This window comes from Falco rusticolus, chromosome 5 (genome assembly GCF_015220075.1).
Source record: "Falco rusticolus isolate bFalRus1 chromosome 5, bFalRus1.pri, whole genome shotgun sequence".
NCBI classification, from domain to species: domain Eukaryota; kingdom Metazoa; phylum Chordata; class Aves; order Falconiformes; family Falconidae; genus Falco; species Falco rusticolus.
This window is the reverse complement of record NC_051191.1, coordinates 91,307,932-91,324,323: the sequence shown is the minus strand read 5'-3', so window position 1 is coordinate 91,324,323 and position 16,392 is coordinate 91,307,932. Positions and strand designations below refer to the sequence as shown.

Below are 16,392 nucleotides of genomic sequence, written 5' to 3'. Positions count from 1 at the left end.
CCCCTGAGCACGATGACCCCAGCGTGGCCTTGTCCTCTCCCAGCCCGTGGCAGGGAGCAGAGACAGGCACCCACCAGGTCCCAAACACAGCATGCGAAGAAGGAGCTGACGCACTATTTGCTTTCCACTGCAGCTGGTTTATTTCTAAAGTTTAAGGATTTATTGGGCCTGTGTCCTCCAGCCCTCCATCAGGAAAAATAATTCAAACCACAAAAAGCCCAGTGAGGCTGGCGAGAGGCTGCTGTGCGGGGACCCCCGGAGCCATCCAGCAGGGCAGGAAAACCCCACAGCTCCTCTGCTCCCCCTCGGGCTGTGTCTCCCCTACACCTTTCCCTGCTTCTCCACCTCTCTCCCCCAGCTGCCTTCTGCCTGTGGCCTGGCCCCCGCCGCCCTGGCGTGCTCCCTGTCAGCGGCAGCTCTGCACCTCCACGAGGTGCCGGCACTGTTTGCACTTGACGGAGCAGCACCAGCGAAACTTGCAGCTGCACCGCTCCACCACCTCCGCCTGGGCTGTGCGGAAGCCCCTGCCGCAGCACAGCAGCTCGCAGCCATCCATGGCTGGGGATGTCCGGTTGCACTGGCGGCCAGAGGTGCCAAAGACCCCATGCCCGGGGTCCTGGTCGCAGAAATCTGGGCTGGCGAGCAGGTAGATCAGGTCATGAGCCGTGTATGGCTTGAAGCTAGAGTTCATGGGCACCAGGAGCTTGCGGGAACCAACCCGCTTGGGGTAAACCTCTGTGGCCCCCTCAAACTTTTCCTTGAGGACGTTGCCCACCTTGCGGAAGGGAGGCATGACCTTCCAGCACGCGCGCACCTCGCAGGAGCCTGACACGCCGTGGCACTTGCACTCCTTCATGTGGGCCAGGAGAGCCTGTGGGGCGGGAGGCAGCTGCCAGGCAGAGCTGGGACACTGCCCTCACCTGCCCTGCCTGCGGGCCCCCAGCTGCTGTTCCCCCAGCCCACCTGCCCTGGGGCCGGAGGGCAGCTGAGGAGAAGGGAAGGGAAAATGGGAGGAGAGGCGAGAGGGGAGGGAAGGCAAGGCTAGAGGGGAGGGAAGAGGGAAGCGAGAACAAAATAGTCTTTTATGCCAGATCACTATGAAGCAGAAGGGGATCCACTCTGTGGAAAACAGCCTGGCTTAGGTCTGTAAGAAAAATCCCTGAGAGAGGGGAAGAGACAGGGACTTGCTCTGGGGAGGTGGACAGATCTGCCCAGAGCCAGAGGACACTCAAGGGACCAGATGTCACAGCAGCCCCTGCAGAAGGTGTCTTTGCTCAGGAGGGGCAGGGAAGCCCTTCAGAGCAGAATGGAGGAACTAATTTCCTTTGCAGAAAAGGCCAAGGAAGGTAAATGGCAGCTGGGCTCTGTGAGGAAAAGGAGACTCTGTGCCGAGGCGGGGGGAGGCTGGGACCCCACTCCACAGCGGCCAGGAGCCAGCTCGGTGTGAGCGGTGCTGGGCTGGGCTGAGGAGAGGCAGCAGGATGCAGCCCGGCCCTGGGCTCCCATGGGTGCCCCCAGCCGCTCGGGGTAAGGGGGCCCGACCCAGCTCCGCCTAGCCAGGGAGAAACCCCTGCAGCCGGGCTTGCTTCCCAGCCCTTGCTCCTGCCCTTACCTTCCTCCCAGCCTCGTTGGCCCGGCTGGAGGAGACACCGCGGCTCCTCTCGGGGTTGTCTGCAAAGGCTTGAGAGAAGGCAACCCCGTGTGACAGGTTATCAGAGCAGCCCGACCACTGGAAACCTGCAGAGGGAAAGCGGCCATGAGATGAGGAAGTAGAAGCCCTGAGAGGAGCTCCCAGATTGCTGAGGGCTGTGAGAAACCTTCTCCCTTGGGGCGGGTCTCCCCCATGGATCTTCCCCTCTGTCACCCCATCCCTGCCGCCACCACCCTCCTTCACCTTCGGGGCTGACTCCTCGGATCTTGCGGTCGCAGCCACACTTCTCCAGCTCCCCGCAGCTGCAGGCACGAGTCACCGCAAAGGCAATGCCGGCAGCGGAGATGGCGTGGATGAAAGCAGACTCCCGCGTGCCTGCAGCGGGGTGAGAAATGGCCCCAGTCTGCAGAGGGGGAAGGCACTGATGGGACACGGCACTGGGGAAAAAGCTGCGAAGGCATGCGGGAGGAATGCTTCCAGAAGGAGACTGCTGGGGAGAAACTGCTGTCGGGATGTTCACCCAGTGCTGCTGTTGCTGAGACCCGGAGCCGGCAGGGCGATGGCTCTGGGGGGTCCTTTGGGCTCAGCGCCCCCGCCTTTGGCACAATTGAGTTCCTGGGCCAGGCGTCCCATTAAGGGAGAGAAGTCAGCAGCCCCCGAGGGAAGAGAAAGGGGAGTGGTGGGGGGGTGCATCAGGGTCTGAGCCTCCCGCACAGAGGGGTTTGTTAGGGAGGACCCTGCCACCATGTCTCCAGGAGCCAGAGACCCTGCTCACAGCTCCCCGTATGGCTCCTCCCGGCCAAACACATGCAAAATCTGTTCTGTGCTGGTTTGGGGGCACAGGCAGAGCCTTTTTCCCTGGCTGCAGCAAAGAGGGACTGCAGCTGCAGAGCAAAGCGTCTGATATGAGCTGCTGCTGCTCCCAGGGGCTGGGCTGGCGGCAGGCAGGGAGAGAAGGTCTACCAGTCTGCAGAGCTGGTACCCGGAATGGGCTAGGTGGAACCAAAAAGCCAAACCTGACCAAATGAGAAAGAAGTTTAGGCAGAATAGTAATATTTGTAATAGCATATGCATTTGGTTCAGTTTGCTCTGTGTTGACAACTATTAATACAGCATGCGGAGGAAGGCACTGGCCATTCTGGGGCTGGGCCCAGTGTGACACTTGCACACTACCCCAGGAAAGGCTGATGTGTCAAGGGGACCGTGTAGGCTTACTGAAGGGACCCCGTACCCAGTCTGCCTGCATTGCCCGCCCCCCCCCCCGACCTTGGACGGTGACCTTGCCAAAGACCTGCAGCCCCTGCAGAGTGGAGCAGTTCCAGTGGCGAGAGCGGAACTGGTGCTGGCACTCCTTGACAGCCAGCTCTGCTCCTTGCTTCACCGCATCCATGGCTTCTACCTGGCGCTGGCAAATGCGGACCTGCTCTTCTGCCAGCCCTGTCAGACCCTTACAGCCCCCGGGGCCCTGGAGGGCCACCTGCAGGGAAGTGTCCTCGGCCAGGTACCTGTAGGGCAAGGGAGAGATTCAGTTGCAGGTGGACTAGAGCCAGGGCCATGTCTGTGCTGGACTCGCCCCCTGTAGCCTTATTTTAGCGCAGAAAAGGGGCAGGGAAGATGTGCCATCTCTTGTCTGTGCCAAATTGGACATTCCTGCTCCCCACCCTGGTCTGCACCTCTTGAGCTTCACCATCCCTCTCCCTTCATGCTCCCAGGGATGTCCCTCCTCATGTGCTGCCTTTGGATTGCCCAAGTTCCTTCTTCCACCCTTTTCTCAGAGATCTGCCTGTTTTCTTGGGAGACAGCATGTCCCCAGATGACTTTCCAACCCAGACAGTACAAGTGCAAAGCGTACTTACAGCCAGGTCATGGCAAGGACGTGTTGCATGGGGATCAGCACCACGTACAGCCTCACCATCTCCATCCTCTCCCCGGCAAAACTCCACCTTCAGCCACGGTGCAGCAGCCGCCTGAATCCCCTCCTGGACCTCCCACTGCCTCTGCCTGGGAGTCTCTCTCACAGCAGCTCTGGCCCAGCACTGCAAAGCATGGGTAGCCTCTGCCCTGGGCAATGACCATGGGCTGCCATGGTGTGCCAGCATTGGAGACCCGGTAGCCCACAGAAAACTGCTGGGATGGTCCTGTGTGGGCGTCCACGCCGGTGCTGTCCCCTACCTACAGCTCGGGCAGCGTGGTGGGAGAGCTCTGAGCTAGGGCTCTGGGGTAGGCACCCGTCAGAGGCAGCTCAGATGGCTGGGAACAGTGTCAGCATTACAGCCCTGGTCTCTGCTGTCCTGTCAGCAGACGATCTGGTGGTCTTCCTCCACAGTCAAGTCACTTCATCAGCAGGAAGCAGCCCGAGACCCGGTCGGCAGCAAACAGAACCTCCACGCCAGACAAACCTGGCAGCTCCAAGCAGCTGCTGCTAGTCCAGCTCGTCCCCACTTCGTCACCCAGCCCTTTCGGGGAGCCAGAGGGTTTCCCTGCAGTGACAGCTCGTGGGAGCAGAGAGGGGAAGACCTGCTGCCCCACTCATCCCCAGCCACCGTCCTTGAGGACCCTCCCTCATCTGCCTCCTCCAGGCTGGAGATTCTTCTTTTCTACCCTGCAGCACACATAGCTACAGCAAACAAACACAGCCCAGCTGCTCCCTGGCTCTCTTAACTCTTTCCCTGGCAGGTCCCCCTTTGTGCCCCCTGTTTTCTTCCCCATGGCAAGAAGGACAGCCCTTGCCCTTCTCCTAAGTAGGCACACTGGGGTGGCTGCCCGCCTCAGCGCGTGGCCCTTTCCTAAGAGCCCCTGGGAGTCCAGGGAAATGTCAGCTCTGTGCCCAGGGAGCTGAAACGTCCTGGGGGAAAAGCCTGCCATTCCCTAAGTGAGCCTGGGAAGTGCCAGCTGTCCCCACCACCCTGGCAGGTGACACTCCTCCTGCAGCCCCGGGGCTTCTGCTTTCCCTGCCCAAATCATGCAGAAAGTGAAACATGGCTGCTCGACCCGGCCGTGGCTCTCCCAGTGTGGCCCTGCACGGGGATTCACCCCTTCCCTGTGCTTTTCCACATCTCCCTGCACAAAGGGGTCTGAGTAGCACTGGGCTTCATCAGCCATCCCTTCCACCCTGAGCAGCCCCCCTGCTGCAGAACGCTTCCCACCTCTCTCCTTGCCTTCCCAGTGCCCCTCACTCTGCCGGGTCCTTGCTCCTGCTTTCTGGAGCCAGCGCTCCGGGGTGGCAGGCATGTTGGGATCTGCAGCGTCGGGGTGTAGCCTCCGACACACACCCCAGTAATCTGGTCTTACCTGCTGTCGACTCACAGCGGTGAGGACATGCCAGGGGTTGCGCTGCTCTTCCCCACCAGCTGAGCCCCTCGCGGACAGCAAGGGGCGGAGGTATGAGCCCACCCGGGGGGAGATGGAACTCATGGGCTGAGGCACCGAGTCACGGTGAGGTGAGTGACCCTGGCTGGGTGAGGGATGCTGCGGGGCTCGCGGGCTAGGTGAAATGTCAGTGTCCTCCTCTTCTGATACACATGGTAAAGCCAGGACTACCCAGCTCAGCCAGATGTGTGCACATGTGTGCAGGGGGCGAGGGCCACAGGGGAGGGGGAAGTTCCCACAGAGGGTGTCCAAGACTCCTTTTGCAAAGGGAGAAGGACACACACACATTCCCCGGTATATTCGCAATCCTTATCGGTACCAGAGCCTTGATGGGAGCTGAAGAGACACAAAAGGCTGCAAGAACAAAGATCCCAGCAACTAGGAAGTGAGAAAGGGGGGCTGGTTAAAAAACAGAGAGGCACTAAAAAGGAGCAGGGTGAGATCGATGGGTTGGGTGCTTTTGTACCTTCCAAGGATTTATGAGGGGCAGGAACATAGATCCCTTGGCGCATCACTCCCTGAATGAGGAGACAGTGATGGCAGAACAAGGAGGCAGGAGTGAGAAAGTCAAACACCCGCAGCAGCAGCCAGAGGAGCCGGTGGGGGACTGCAGGGAAGGAGGGAGCCCGCAGGCACGGGGCAGCAGCTCCTGGGGAAGGACGATGGCCGGAGTAGGAGTACCCTCATGACCTGTGTCTTCTTCCAGCTGTGGCTGGGACTGGCAAAGCAGAAATAGGACTTGAAAGAACAGAGCATGCACTGGGTTCTGGGGAGGACAGAGCCCTTCCCAGCTACCCGTGGCGGCACTGGGGCACACACCTCTCACTAAATCAACCCTTGCACCTTCTCAGCACCGTGCCTCCTGCAGCCTCAAACACCCGCTGAGGTCTGTGGCAAACGTGCCTTTGCCTGCCACAGGCACTGGTACCTCTTCAGATCCCGGTTCTTTCTGGGTGCCACATGGCAGCGGCGCACAGCTGGCCCTGGGCAGGAGCTCAGCCCCCCAGTGCCGGAGGCCATGGGGCTGGCAGGGCTCTGAGCCTTCATGCTGGCTACGGGTTGACTCAGCTTTGCTCTCACTTCCCTTATTTCACTTTTACCTCATGTTTAGCGATGTTTTGGGAAATGGGATATTTTCATTTTCCCCTGTCAGTTCTGGGGGTGGCTGCACGAGCATGGGAATGAAAAGGAGCAAGTATTTAGCACTATGACCCAGGGCAGGTCTCCTCAGTTGCAAGGACACCTGGGTATCACTTCTTTCACAATTATATTTGCTTTCATAAGATGCATTTAGCTTATCAGCTTTTGATAGCAAAGTTCGTGCTTTGTGGCTAACCACAAGTGCGCCAGGAAGTGCGAAGGACGGGGGGGATGAACTGCAGCACGACAGCCCAGAGCCAGCCACGGCGGGGCAGGTGGTGGCTGTGATTTAGATGACCAAGTCTCCAAAGAGCCTGCCTGCTTCCGCTTTGATTTGAGCCACCCGCAGTTCTGGTGCCTGGATCAAGACCCCTGCAGCGACAGCTAGCTCTCCGACCCCTGCAGATTGCTAACTAGCAAGCCTGCCGCACCCTCGGCTCTTCACTGGCAGAGGTGAGTGAGATGGAAACATCTGGAGAGTAGGACGGGCTGGGGGCACTGGTCCCCATGAGCTGCTGTGCAGATGCTGCTGGTCCTGAGCACGGGACACTGGGGAACCCTCTATGCCTCCTCAGCTGCCTGGTGAACCTAGAGGAGGCGCAAGGCAAATGTATTCAAATGGCGGCTTTCTTTGGGATCCTGCAACACTAAGAGCATGGGCAGCCTGCAGAGCTTACCGGCCACGGTGCCCACGATGGAAGCCCTCTTCCACAGGACCCTCAGGAGGCGAAGGGGGGTGACAGATCCAGGGAGCAGGCAGTAGCAGTGTGACCAGCCCTCATGAGTTAAATACAGAGTTCTTGGCTTTGATGTCACGTATCTCATGAAAAACAAGCCATTGTAAGTCTTGAATGTCTTCACAGTTCTAATCTGACAATAATCTAATTCCTCAGTTTTTTTAAAAAAGGTGAAAAGTGGGGCTTAAATATCACCTACAGCAGGTAAAAAGCATCCACGTTTATGAAAAAATATAACTCAAATTTCTAAAGCAAACTTGGGTGTTTTTTTGAGATTTGGGGCGCTCTTTGGTATTTCCTTTTGGTTTCAGATTTACTAAGTGAGCTCGTGCTGTTGGCATTTCCAGCTGCACCGCTCTGCACCCCAGCCTGCATGCCCAGGGGCATCCCCTCTGCCCCCCACCCAGGGCAGCCCCCAAGCATGCCAGGGTTTAAATGACAAGTTGCTCTCGGACATGCTGGCCCCACAGCATGCTTGGCAAAGTATTTTCCAGCTGTCTTTTCCCACCTCATTTCCCAGCCCCATGCATAAAGCTGTGTCCCACCACACTGTGCTCCATCATTTCTGTGGTGCTGGGCAGCAGCAGCTACCGGTGAGGCAGCATCAGGGGAGAAGATGCCAGAACCAGGCAGCGGGATGCCAGGCACGCATCCCACCATCCCAGGGCACGCCCTGCCCATTTCGGCTGCTGTATGCAAGCACAGCTAGGGTGTCCCACCCCCACAAAGAAAAAACTCAAAATCCCCACGGGTTTTGTGTGTCCTGTGGGGCCTCCCTGCCCAGCAGCTGGTTTTCTGCCTCTAGGGAGACATGCCCACCTTGGACCCGACTTCTGCTCGTCTCAGCCCAGCACCCCATGCCAGGTAGGGCTCCAGGCAGCTCCTGGGCATGTGGGGGAGGCATGTGGCTGTCACTCCAGTGGGGTGGTCACGGGGGGGGTGGGGGAAGAGAGGACATCCTTTTCAACTGTTTTCTGACACTGTCCACCCATCCTCCAGCATCACGTTCTCCTTTCCCATCACACAGCAACAGCAGTCAACGGTGCTTCCGTCTCACACCTACACGTCTTCCTCCCTCACTTGTGTTTCTCCTTCCTTCTAGTTTCTGCAGCTTCTCCTCCTCCACAGCACTTGCTCAGACTGTCTGTGTGTGTGCGCACACACGGCACGTCATTCCCCCATCCTCCCCTCCCAGGGCACCAATACTCACAACGAATCCGTTTTCCACCTGAAAACAGAAAGAAGCATCTGCCTCGGTCTCATCTGGGGTTTGAATTGCTCTTTTCTGTCCCTGCTGGGGAAAAGGCCACGTTCTCGGCAGATGGTTTCAGAGGTAAAAGGATGCTTCCTCCACCCCCTGGGCCACGTAAGGGTCAGTCACCAAATGCCAAGTTCCTTCAGGTTTTCAAGGCAGCACCTCATCATCAGGAGGAAGAGGATTAAGCTGTGGTTCTGTTGCCTCCTTAAAGAGCTGGTGACAAGGTCGCTCAGCAGCTTTCTGTAGAGCAATGAGTACTTGAGGTTCTTCTAGAGGCAACCACAAAGAATGTGGCCTGGGGCTCTCAGACATCAACTAGGATACAACAAGGATATATCCAGCAAGGATAAGCCAGTTTCAGCTTTTCTGTCTCCCTGCTGCCAGCCTGCTTTACCCGTAACTTTCCTTTTCAGCAGGGGACAGTTGAAGCAGTACCTCCAGAGCTCTGTGGAGAAATGCTCCATTCCTACAGCTCTGTCTTTCCAAAGACCATGCATGTACACATCTCATTGCAGGTCTCTGAGATCTTGATTGCAGTATCTGCTAGGTCAAATTTGAGACTGTCAGCTTAGCTTCAATAACCACCACAGTGGGAGTCTTGCTTCTGTGTTTCCATCTGCCCACCAAAAAAAAAAAAAATCCACTCTAAAATCTTCAGGCTATTTTCCACTCTCAGTGATCTGTGATGCCACTTTAGAGCTCCGCTGTTAGGTGTCTCGAAGGCTGCAGGGGCTAGTACATCAGGAAAGACAACTCTGGGAAAAAAAGGAAAGGTGATGGTGGACAAAACCCTAGATGCCTTTCTTGCACTGGTGGTGCCCAGGAAAGCCTGGGAGATTTCCACAGCAGAAACTCTTTAGACAGGGAAATTCCTCACAGGGCTGTCTCTGATCAAAGCGCTAGTGGGAACGGCTACAGAGCAGCATGATGAACTAAGCAGCGGCTGAAACCACATGGCTCCTACCCCAGAGGTCCGAAAGCCACTGAAGGGTGGAAGACCTGGTAACTGGGGTGTAGAAACATTTGCTCAAAATTGCTTGTAAAGGCTCACTAGCAGGCACAATTTGAGAAAAGGTTCTTGGGGGATTTCAGACCAGGGACCTTGATGTCCGTGCAGAACAAATTAGTGGAAGCTATTATAAAGGAAAAAATCAATTGGCGTGCAGTCACTTCTAATTACTGAGGAAAAGTCATCATGGCTTTTATAAAGGGATGCTGCGTCTCACGGTCCTTCTTTGAAGCAGTCAATAAGTACGTGAACAGGGGCCCGTGTGGATTTCCAAAAGGCTTTCAAAAGGGCTCTCACCAATGGGGCTGAAAGAAATTCAGAGAAAGTGTTCCTACCTGGACAAAAAACACCTAAACGGCAGGCCAGAGAATGAGGGGAAATTGCTGGTTTTCTGGGTGGAGTTATAAAATGCCAGTGCTGGGTCTTGGACTGTCTGACTTATTCATGAGGGATGAATAATAAAATAATAAATCTGTTGGTGACATAAAATTATTCAAGTTAGAAAAGATGAGGGCTGGCCGCAAAGAACTGCAGAGATTAGGAGAAGTGTGAGTGACTGGCCTTAAAATAGCAGCTGAAATTTCATCTAGCAAAGTGATGAGAGAAAACAATCTGAACTGACCATTAGCCCTTGCAAATGAGGTCTGCGCCTACTCAGCTCAGTGCATCCACATCATCAACATGGTGTACATTTTGTGCAGCCCACCACAGGCTCATAAAGGCTGCAGCAGACGTGGGAAGGTGCTGAGAAGGGCAAAGAGGACGTCCAAAAGTACCGAACGGCTCCTCTGCGAGGAGCAGCTCTGAAGGCATGGACCCCTTAGCCTGAAAAAAAAAGGAAAAGGTTACTGAGGGGGAATGTGGTAGATGTTTATAAAATCATCAGTGATAAGGTGAAGGTGAGCAGGCATGGGGTTTTCACTGTCTTTTCCAGCACTAAAACTAGGAACTGAAGCTAAAAGGTGGCGATTCAAAAATCAGTACAAGAAAGTGGTTCTTCTCCTCAGGTGCGATTAAGCTGTGGAACTCCTTGGCACCCCTGGCACTGGATGTTGTAGATAGTAAATTTTACATCGACTCAAAAAGCAGCTGGAAAAAATCAGGAAAGAAAAGTTCCCTGAGGACTGAATACAAACAGGTCACCTCTGGCTCAGGGAATCCCTGTGCCACGGTACGCTGGGAGCGGGAGGGGAACTTGGAGGAGCATAACAACGTGATTGCACTGCTCTCATGTTATCCCTGCACCACCAGCAGTTTGAGGTAGAATGCCAGCTGTAGGTAGACCGCTGACCTCGCACAGGTGGTCAGTGCCCACATGTTATTTGTCTAGAGGTGTTTATGGAATATCCCTTGATAAAAACAGCTTGTTGGTGGAGACAAGTCACCTTCACCTGACACCTGGCAGGTCTGGGCACACGTGGTAGAGCAGGTGATGGTCTCTCACAGTCTCAGTCTCACTTGCTTTGTCTTGGTCAAGGTGAAGGTCTCACCAGTCTGGTCAGTCTGCAGTCACTGCAGGGCTTTGGCTCTAGAAAAGCTGGCATATCCTCCTTGAGATTTTTTTGAGGCACTAAATCATTTCACTTGAAACCACCAGCATTCTTGCCATTTGCCTTGCTGGATTATCTCATGTTTCAAACTTATTCAAGTCTTCACACAAAGTTTTCATCCACCAGGAAGGGTGAAGGCGGCTCAGATATAGCTTGACAAGCAGTAGAAGTCCCTCTAAGAACCCCATCTTGGTGGTGGACCTGCCCAACAACACAAAAGGACGGGCAAAGTGGTAGTTCTCTGCTCTCCCGTATCAGACGTCCACTTCCATCGTTTAACATATCGTTACCGGAATGAATCTTTTCCTACCTGTGAGGCCAGCACACGCTTCTGGCTTTAACAGATCCTCCCCCGAGATCTGTGCGTTGCCCCACATGCCACCCAGAAGGTCTGACACTCTTGTTGTGCCTGTCCAACTGCTGAGTAGCTGCCTCTTACAGCAATATCAACCTTATATAAAGATTTTCTCCAGGCAGAAAATTCTGCTTTCCTTTTGAAGGAAATCAAGGTCTTTGTGGGCTCTGCAAGGGAGTCCCTATGTAACCCTGCAAACAGCTGTGGGGAACCACGTCCCCCTTCCCAACCCCTACTCCACTGCAACAGCTTTGAGGGCAGACATCTGGTTTGGGGATGCTGGAACAACTAAGGCAGCCCCTAGCCCAGCCCCCTACTCAGGGCAGGGTCAGCGGTCAGATCAGATGGGGTTACTCTGGACTACCCAGAGTCTGGTCTTGGAAGCTGCCAAGGATGGCGGCTCCACAACCTCTCTAGGAAACTTGTTGCAACTCCTGACTGTCCTCACGGTGAAATCCAGCCTGAATATCTGTTGGTTCAGTTCATGCCTGTTGTAGCCCTGCCATGCCTCGCTGCAAACAGCTAACGCTGTCCTCTTCCAGCAGCCACCTTGCAGGTACGGGGAGTGCAGTGGGGTGGCCCTGGCTGGGCACCAGGTGCCCACCAGGATGCTCCATCACCCCCCTCCCCAGCTGGACAGGGGAGACGAATACAACAAAAGGCTCCTGGGTTGAGGTAAGGACAGGGAGATTGCTCAGCAATTACCATCGCAGGCAAAACTGACTCAATTTGGGGCAAAATTAATTTAACTTTTTATCAATCAAATCACAGGAGGATGATGAGAAAATAAAACAAAATCTTCAAACACTTTCCCCCACTCCTCTCATCATCCCAGGCTCAACTTTACTCCCGATGTCTCTCCCCACGCCCTGGGCAGCGCAGGACGGGGCTGGGGCTGCGGCCAGTCCCTCACACGCTGTCACTGCTGCTGCTTCCCCCTCATGGGGAGGGTCCTCACACCCTGCCCTGCCCCAGCGTGGGGTCCTGCATGGGCTGGGAGCGGGGATCTGCTCCCCGTGGGCTCCATGGGCTGGGGGCACACCTGCCTCACCGTGGGCTTCATCACGGGCTGCCGGGGGGGATCTGCTGCAGCACCTGGAGCCCCTCCTGCCTCCTCCTGCCCCGGCCCGGGGGGCTGCAGGGCTGCTGCTCTCACACAGCCTCACTCCTCTCTCCCGCTGCAGGTTTTCCCCCTTGTTCTTAAATCCGTCACCCCTGAGGTGCTGCCGCTGTCACCGCTGGGCTCAGCCTTGGCCAGCGGCGGGTCCGGCTGGGAGCCGGCTGGTGTGGGCTCTGTCGGACACGGGGGAACCTTCTGGCAGCTCCTCACTGAAGCCCCCACTGCAGCCCCCCCACTACCAAACCCTTGCCACACAAACCCAGTACAGGGAGGCTACCATTGTATCCCCTGGAGCCTTCTCTTCTCCAGCTGAACAAGACCAGTTCCCCCAGCATCTCCTCACGGGCCAGTTCTCCAGCCCCCAGACCATTCTGATGGCCTTCCACTGGGCTCAGCCAGCTGGTCAGTGTTTGGCAGGACAGTGTTACCATTGCTGTCTAGAGTGGTTACCAGCCTCACGCTACGCTGAAGTCCCAGGTATGTTTGCCCGCGTGAATCCCATGACCCTTCCTCTCCTGCGTGCTCCCTGACCTGGCTGTGCTGCTCCGTGTCTGTAGGACACGGGCTGTTTCATGCCTCATGGTGTTGTAAGCCGGGAAATGATGTGAGGAGAGGAAATCCAAGTAAGCACCGCTGGTCCCACACAAGCGAGAACCCCAGAGTGACTGTAAGGAACCCCAGCTAGCTGGGGCTCAGGGTTCTGTGGGTTGTTTGAGCCAGGGAAGGAGCTCGGGTGGAGCTGAGTCTAACTGTAATGTAATTCTTTTTATCTGCAATGGATGTACAGAGTCCAGTTTCTCTGATATAAAACAATACTATGCAGTTTTTATTTTAAGTTCCTTGCAGTCAGCATTTTCCCCTCAAAATGCTTGCGCTCTCCTTTTTCTTTCTTTCTCTCTCTCTTTTTCTGGAGCTGCCTTGCCTACTTTCCCTGTGTGCTCCTGCGCTCCCCCTTTCCGGGACACATGTGCTCCCAGAAGCCATCAAAGCCACGTGCATTTTCTGGGGCTAAGTGACACAAAATTCTGCACAATTACCTTTGTTGTGCTCTGGCTGCTTCTGCCATGTAATTGCTCACTTTTCTACTGGCCATTTTTCTCAGTCTTTTGGTTTCTTTGTGAGTTCTTGCTGCAGAAGCCACCATGGTGGGATTTTAACATTTCAAGAGATTTCCTCCTCTAACTTAAACTCTTTTGCCTTGGTCTTCCGCTCTGACCAGGAATTGTGCTGACAACTGGCAATGTTCTTCCACCGCATCGCCGTCCCCATGACGACTGGGCAGAACTGCTGAACAAGAGGCAGAAGCTGACTCCAGGTGACCACATTACCATCCCTGCCAGATGACCACGGACCAGCACCAGTCAGGAGAGAGATGAGTCCATCCACACTCCAACTGCAGATGAGGGGAATGACCCACCTACAGCTTCTTAGAGGGGAATGACTTCTCTCAGTGCTTTTCTTTGTGCCTCTGTAGCCCACTGGCAGGCTCAGCCATCTCAGCGAGATCCTTCCCTGATCCGTGCTGGGCATGTCAGCTCCCAATGAGTCTCAGACATGCAAGGATTACAGCTTCAACCACCACCTCCTCCTGCCTGGCTACATCCTGATATTCATTACAGGTTTGATGCTGAACATGATGGCCCTATGGATATTCATCCGCTACCTGCGCCTGAAGTCTGTAGTGATGATCTACATGTTCAACCTGGCCGTGAGCGACCTCACCTTCACGCTCCCACTGCCTCTGCGACTCTACTACTATTCCAACCACCACTGGCCCTTTGGTAACACCCTATGCCAGGTCTCTGGCTCTGTCTTCCAGATCAACATGTATGGTAGCTGCCTTTTCCTCATGTGCATCAACCTGGATCGCTATGTTGCCATTGTCCACCCACTTCGCTGGCGACATCTGCGGCGCCGCAAGGTAGCCAGGCTCCTTTGCCTGGTTGTCTGGGTTGTGATCTTCATGGGCTCCATCCCCACAGCCATAGTCCACAAGCAAACCCACTGTAAGGTACAGAACCAGACCATTTATCTGTGCTTTGAAAACTTTAGTGACAACATGTGGCAGAATAACCTCTTCCCCCTAGTCATCCTGGCTGAAATCTTGGGGTTTCTCCTGCCTCTCAGTTCTGTGATGTACTGCTCAATTCGGATCTTTCAGGAGCTCTGCCAGGACGGCCAAACAAAGACCCTGCGACAGCAGAAGACTCTCCGTCTCCTCTTGGTCAATCTGGTCATCTTCATCATCTGCTTTGTGCCCTACAACACTACCCTGGCAGTTTATGGGATGATAAAAGCCCGGGTGATTAAGGTTGAGAAAGAAACACAGGCCTCCATACGCCAAGTGTTAATTATGGCAATGCTGTTGGCCAGCATGAACTGCATGCTGGACCCCTTGATCTACTACTTTAGTACTGAGGGTTTCCGTAACACCTTTAAGAAGCTGCGGCGGGGACAAGCCTGGGACTCGGATATAGGGACGCTTAAGAGTCAGGTTGTGGATAACAAGTCGAATCGAGACCACGCTCTTTCAAAAGTAAAACAGTTCCCCACTAAAAGCTTTATCCGTCCCAATGAATCTTTGCCATCGCTTCCTACTGCCATATTTTTGAATGGCCCTATTGAAGACTCGGAAATATAACCATAGACAGGTCATACCGTCATAATTATCACCCATTTGATAATTACAGCAGGACTGCGGGAAAGCTCAGGATAACGTAGCAAACCCTTTGAGGGAACGCAGCAGACTGCATGTGGGTGAGCGTGATGATGCGAAGCTGAAGGATGAAAGGCTGTTTGGAATAAACAGAGATGCCTTGGTGACATGGTCCCACCTGACTCCTTCGATACAGGAAACATAGCAGGGGAAGAAGGACTTGAAATGATCCTGGTGTGTCTAGGACAGGTCAGCACAAATTCCTATACCACATCCATCCCGCCGGACACCTCCCAGCTGCACTGTAGCCTGAAGCAGTTCTGGGGATAATCAGAACACAGATACGGTACTCACTGCTGACAGAGTGGATTTAGTAGTAATGACTGAGGGAAATTCTTGGTTTTTCAACTAGATGCTTGATGCTTCAGTCTGAGTCTTCAGTCCAGCTCAGGGCACCTAAATAAGCACGTTAATTTTCCAAAAGAGTCGAAGCATTTAGCAACCCTTGCTGGGGTCAAGGAGAGTAGCTGAGTGTTTAGTGTTCTTGGAGAAAATAGGTTCCTAATTGTATAGCAAGCCACAGACCTCAGCAAAACAAGCTTTAGGAGGCATGTCAAACGTGCTGGTGCAGCTGTACACACACACATGCAGCACAATGGCTATACATTTACCTAAAGCAAAATGGCTTGGGAAATGCTGGCATACTTAAAAACACACCCAACATCCATAATGGCCCCAGAAAAAAGAGAAGACACCAATACTGTGGTCATTTCTGAAGCTGACATTGACACCAGTGCTTTGCACTCCCCTGTCGCTCAGCTATACGGTGATTGATTTTAGCTCTGGGTGATTTTTGCTGTTAAAAAAAAATGATGTCACAGAACGAGGCTGCAGTGAAATATATTTGCTTGCACTGTTTGTACATGCTTTTTCAGCCTGCACTGTATGCGAGAGCCCCATAAATCTCCCCAGCAGTGAGAGATCCAGCTGCAGAGGCAGTGCCAGAAGCCCCAGTTACTCACTCCTGCCAGTGACCAAGGGTGCCCTTTCCACTCACACCGTAAAACAGCTTCTCTGTGGCTTCCAGCAGGACTTAGGCTATCCCGGAGTGGGTCCATTATGGTATATTTTAATTTTTTTGGAAAATGTTAAAGGAAAAGTAAAGGAAAGTGACAAGAAATGCAGTTCAGAGTAAAGTCCTGGTGCTTAGACTTGTAAATTAGCAATGAATCTTATTTCAAGGCCCTGCCTCATGATTACTGTGGGAATAAAAGTACACCTGAGGAAGGCCAGCTCCAACCCCTTCCTCAGCCTGTGCATCCCCAGCAGACCAGCCTTGAAATATATCTGCAGATGAAGGACATCTAATGGTGTCCAAGAGATGCCATGAGAGAGCTGGAGGAGGGCTTGCAGGGCAGCCGGTATTTCTATTTTGAAAATTCTGGACTTCCATGTCAGCGTGAATCATTTGTGATATCGTGCAGCTGGAGAGGGAATGGAGCCGTGCACTGATCTTCTCCTGGGGTCTGATGTTACTCTTTTGTTCG

At 54.3% G+C, this 16,392-nt stretch overlaps 2 protein-coding genes across 2 annotated transcripts; one reads left to right on the top strand and one right to left on the bottom strand.

The window, feature by feature from the left end:
• Positions 1–116: 116 nt before the first annotated feature.
• LOC119148991 (protein Wnt-4-like) lies at positions 117–13,458 on the bottom strand. The gene is made up of 6 exons (XM_037389797.1): positions 13,373–13,458; positions 9,648–9,692; positions 2,918–3,156; positions 1,895–2,026; positions 1,613–1,737; positions 117–871 (listed from the first exon to the last, which is right to left on the bottom strand). Exons 1-6 carry the CDS (start codon positions 13,456–13,458, stop codon positions 407–409), a joined length of 1,092 nt encoding a protein of 363 aa, XP_037245694.1. The 3' UTR covers positions 117–406.
• LPAR5 (lysophosphatidic acid receptor 5) lies at positions 13,413–15,893 on the top strand. The gene has a single exon (XM_037389303.1). The coding sequence runs from the start codon at positions 13,718–13,720 to the stop codon at positions 14,828–14,830; it is 1,113 nt and encodes a 370-aa protein (XP_037245200.1). The 5' UTR covers positions 13,413–13,717; the 3' UTR covers positions 14,831–15,893.
• The last annotated feature ends 499 nt before the right edge of the window (positions 15,894–16,392 follow it).

Excerpts from the sequence above, each read along its gene's own strand:
- LOC119148991 (XM_037389797.1), bottom strand. The coding sequence starts at position 13,458 with ATGGGGACGGCGATGCGGTGGAAGAACATTGCCAGTTGTCAGCACAAT. Across the intron at positions 2,027-2,917 it reads TGGCAAGGTCACCGTCCAAG|GCACGCGGGAGTCTGCTTTC; the intron begins GTCGGGGGGGGG and ends ACCCCGCTGCAG. Across the intron at positions 1,738-1,894 it reads CCGAGGAGTCAGCCCCGAAG|GTTTCCAGTGGTCGGGCTGC; the intron begins GTGAAGGAGGGT and ends TTCCCTCTGCAG.
- LPAR5 (XM_037389303.1), top strand. The coding sequence starts at position 13,718 with ATGTCAGCTCCCAATGAGTCTCAGACATGCAAGGATTACAGCTTCAAC.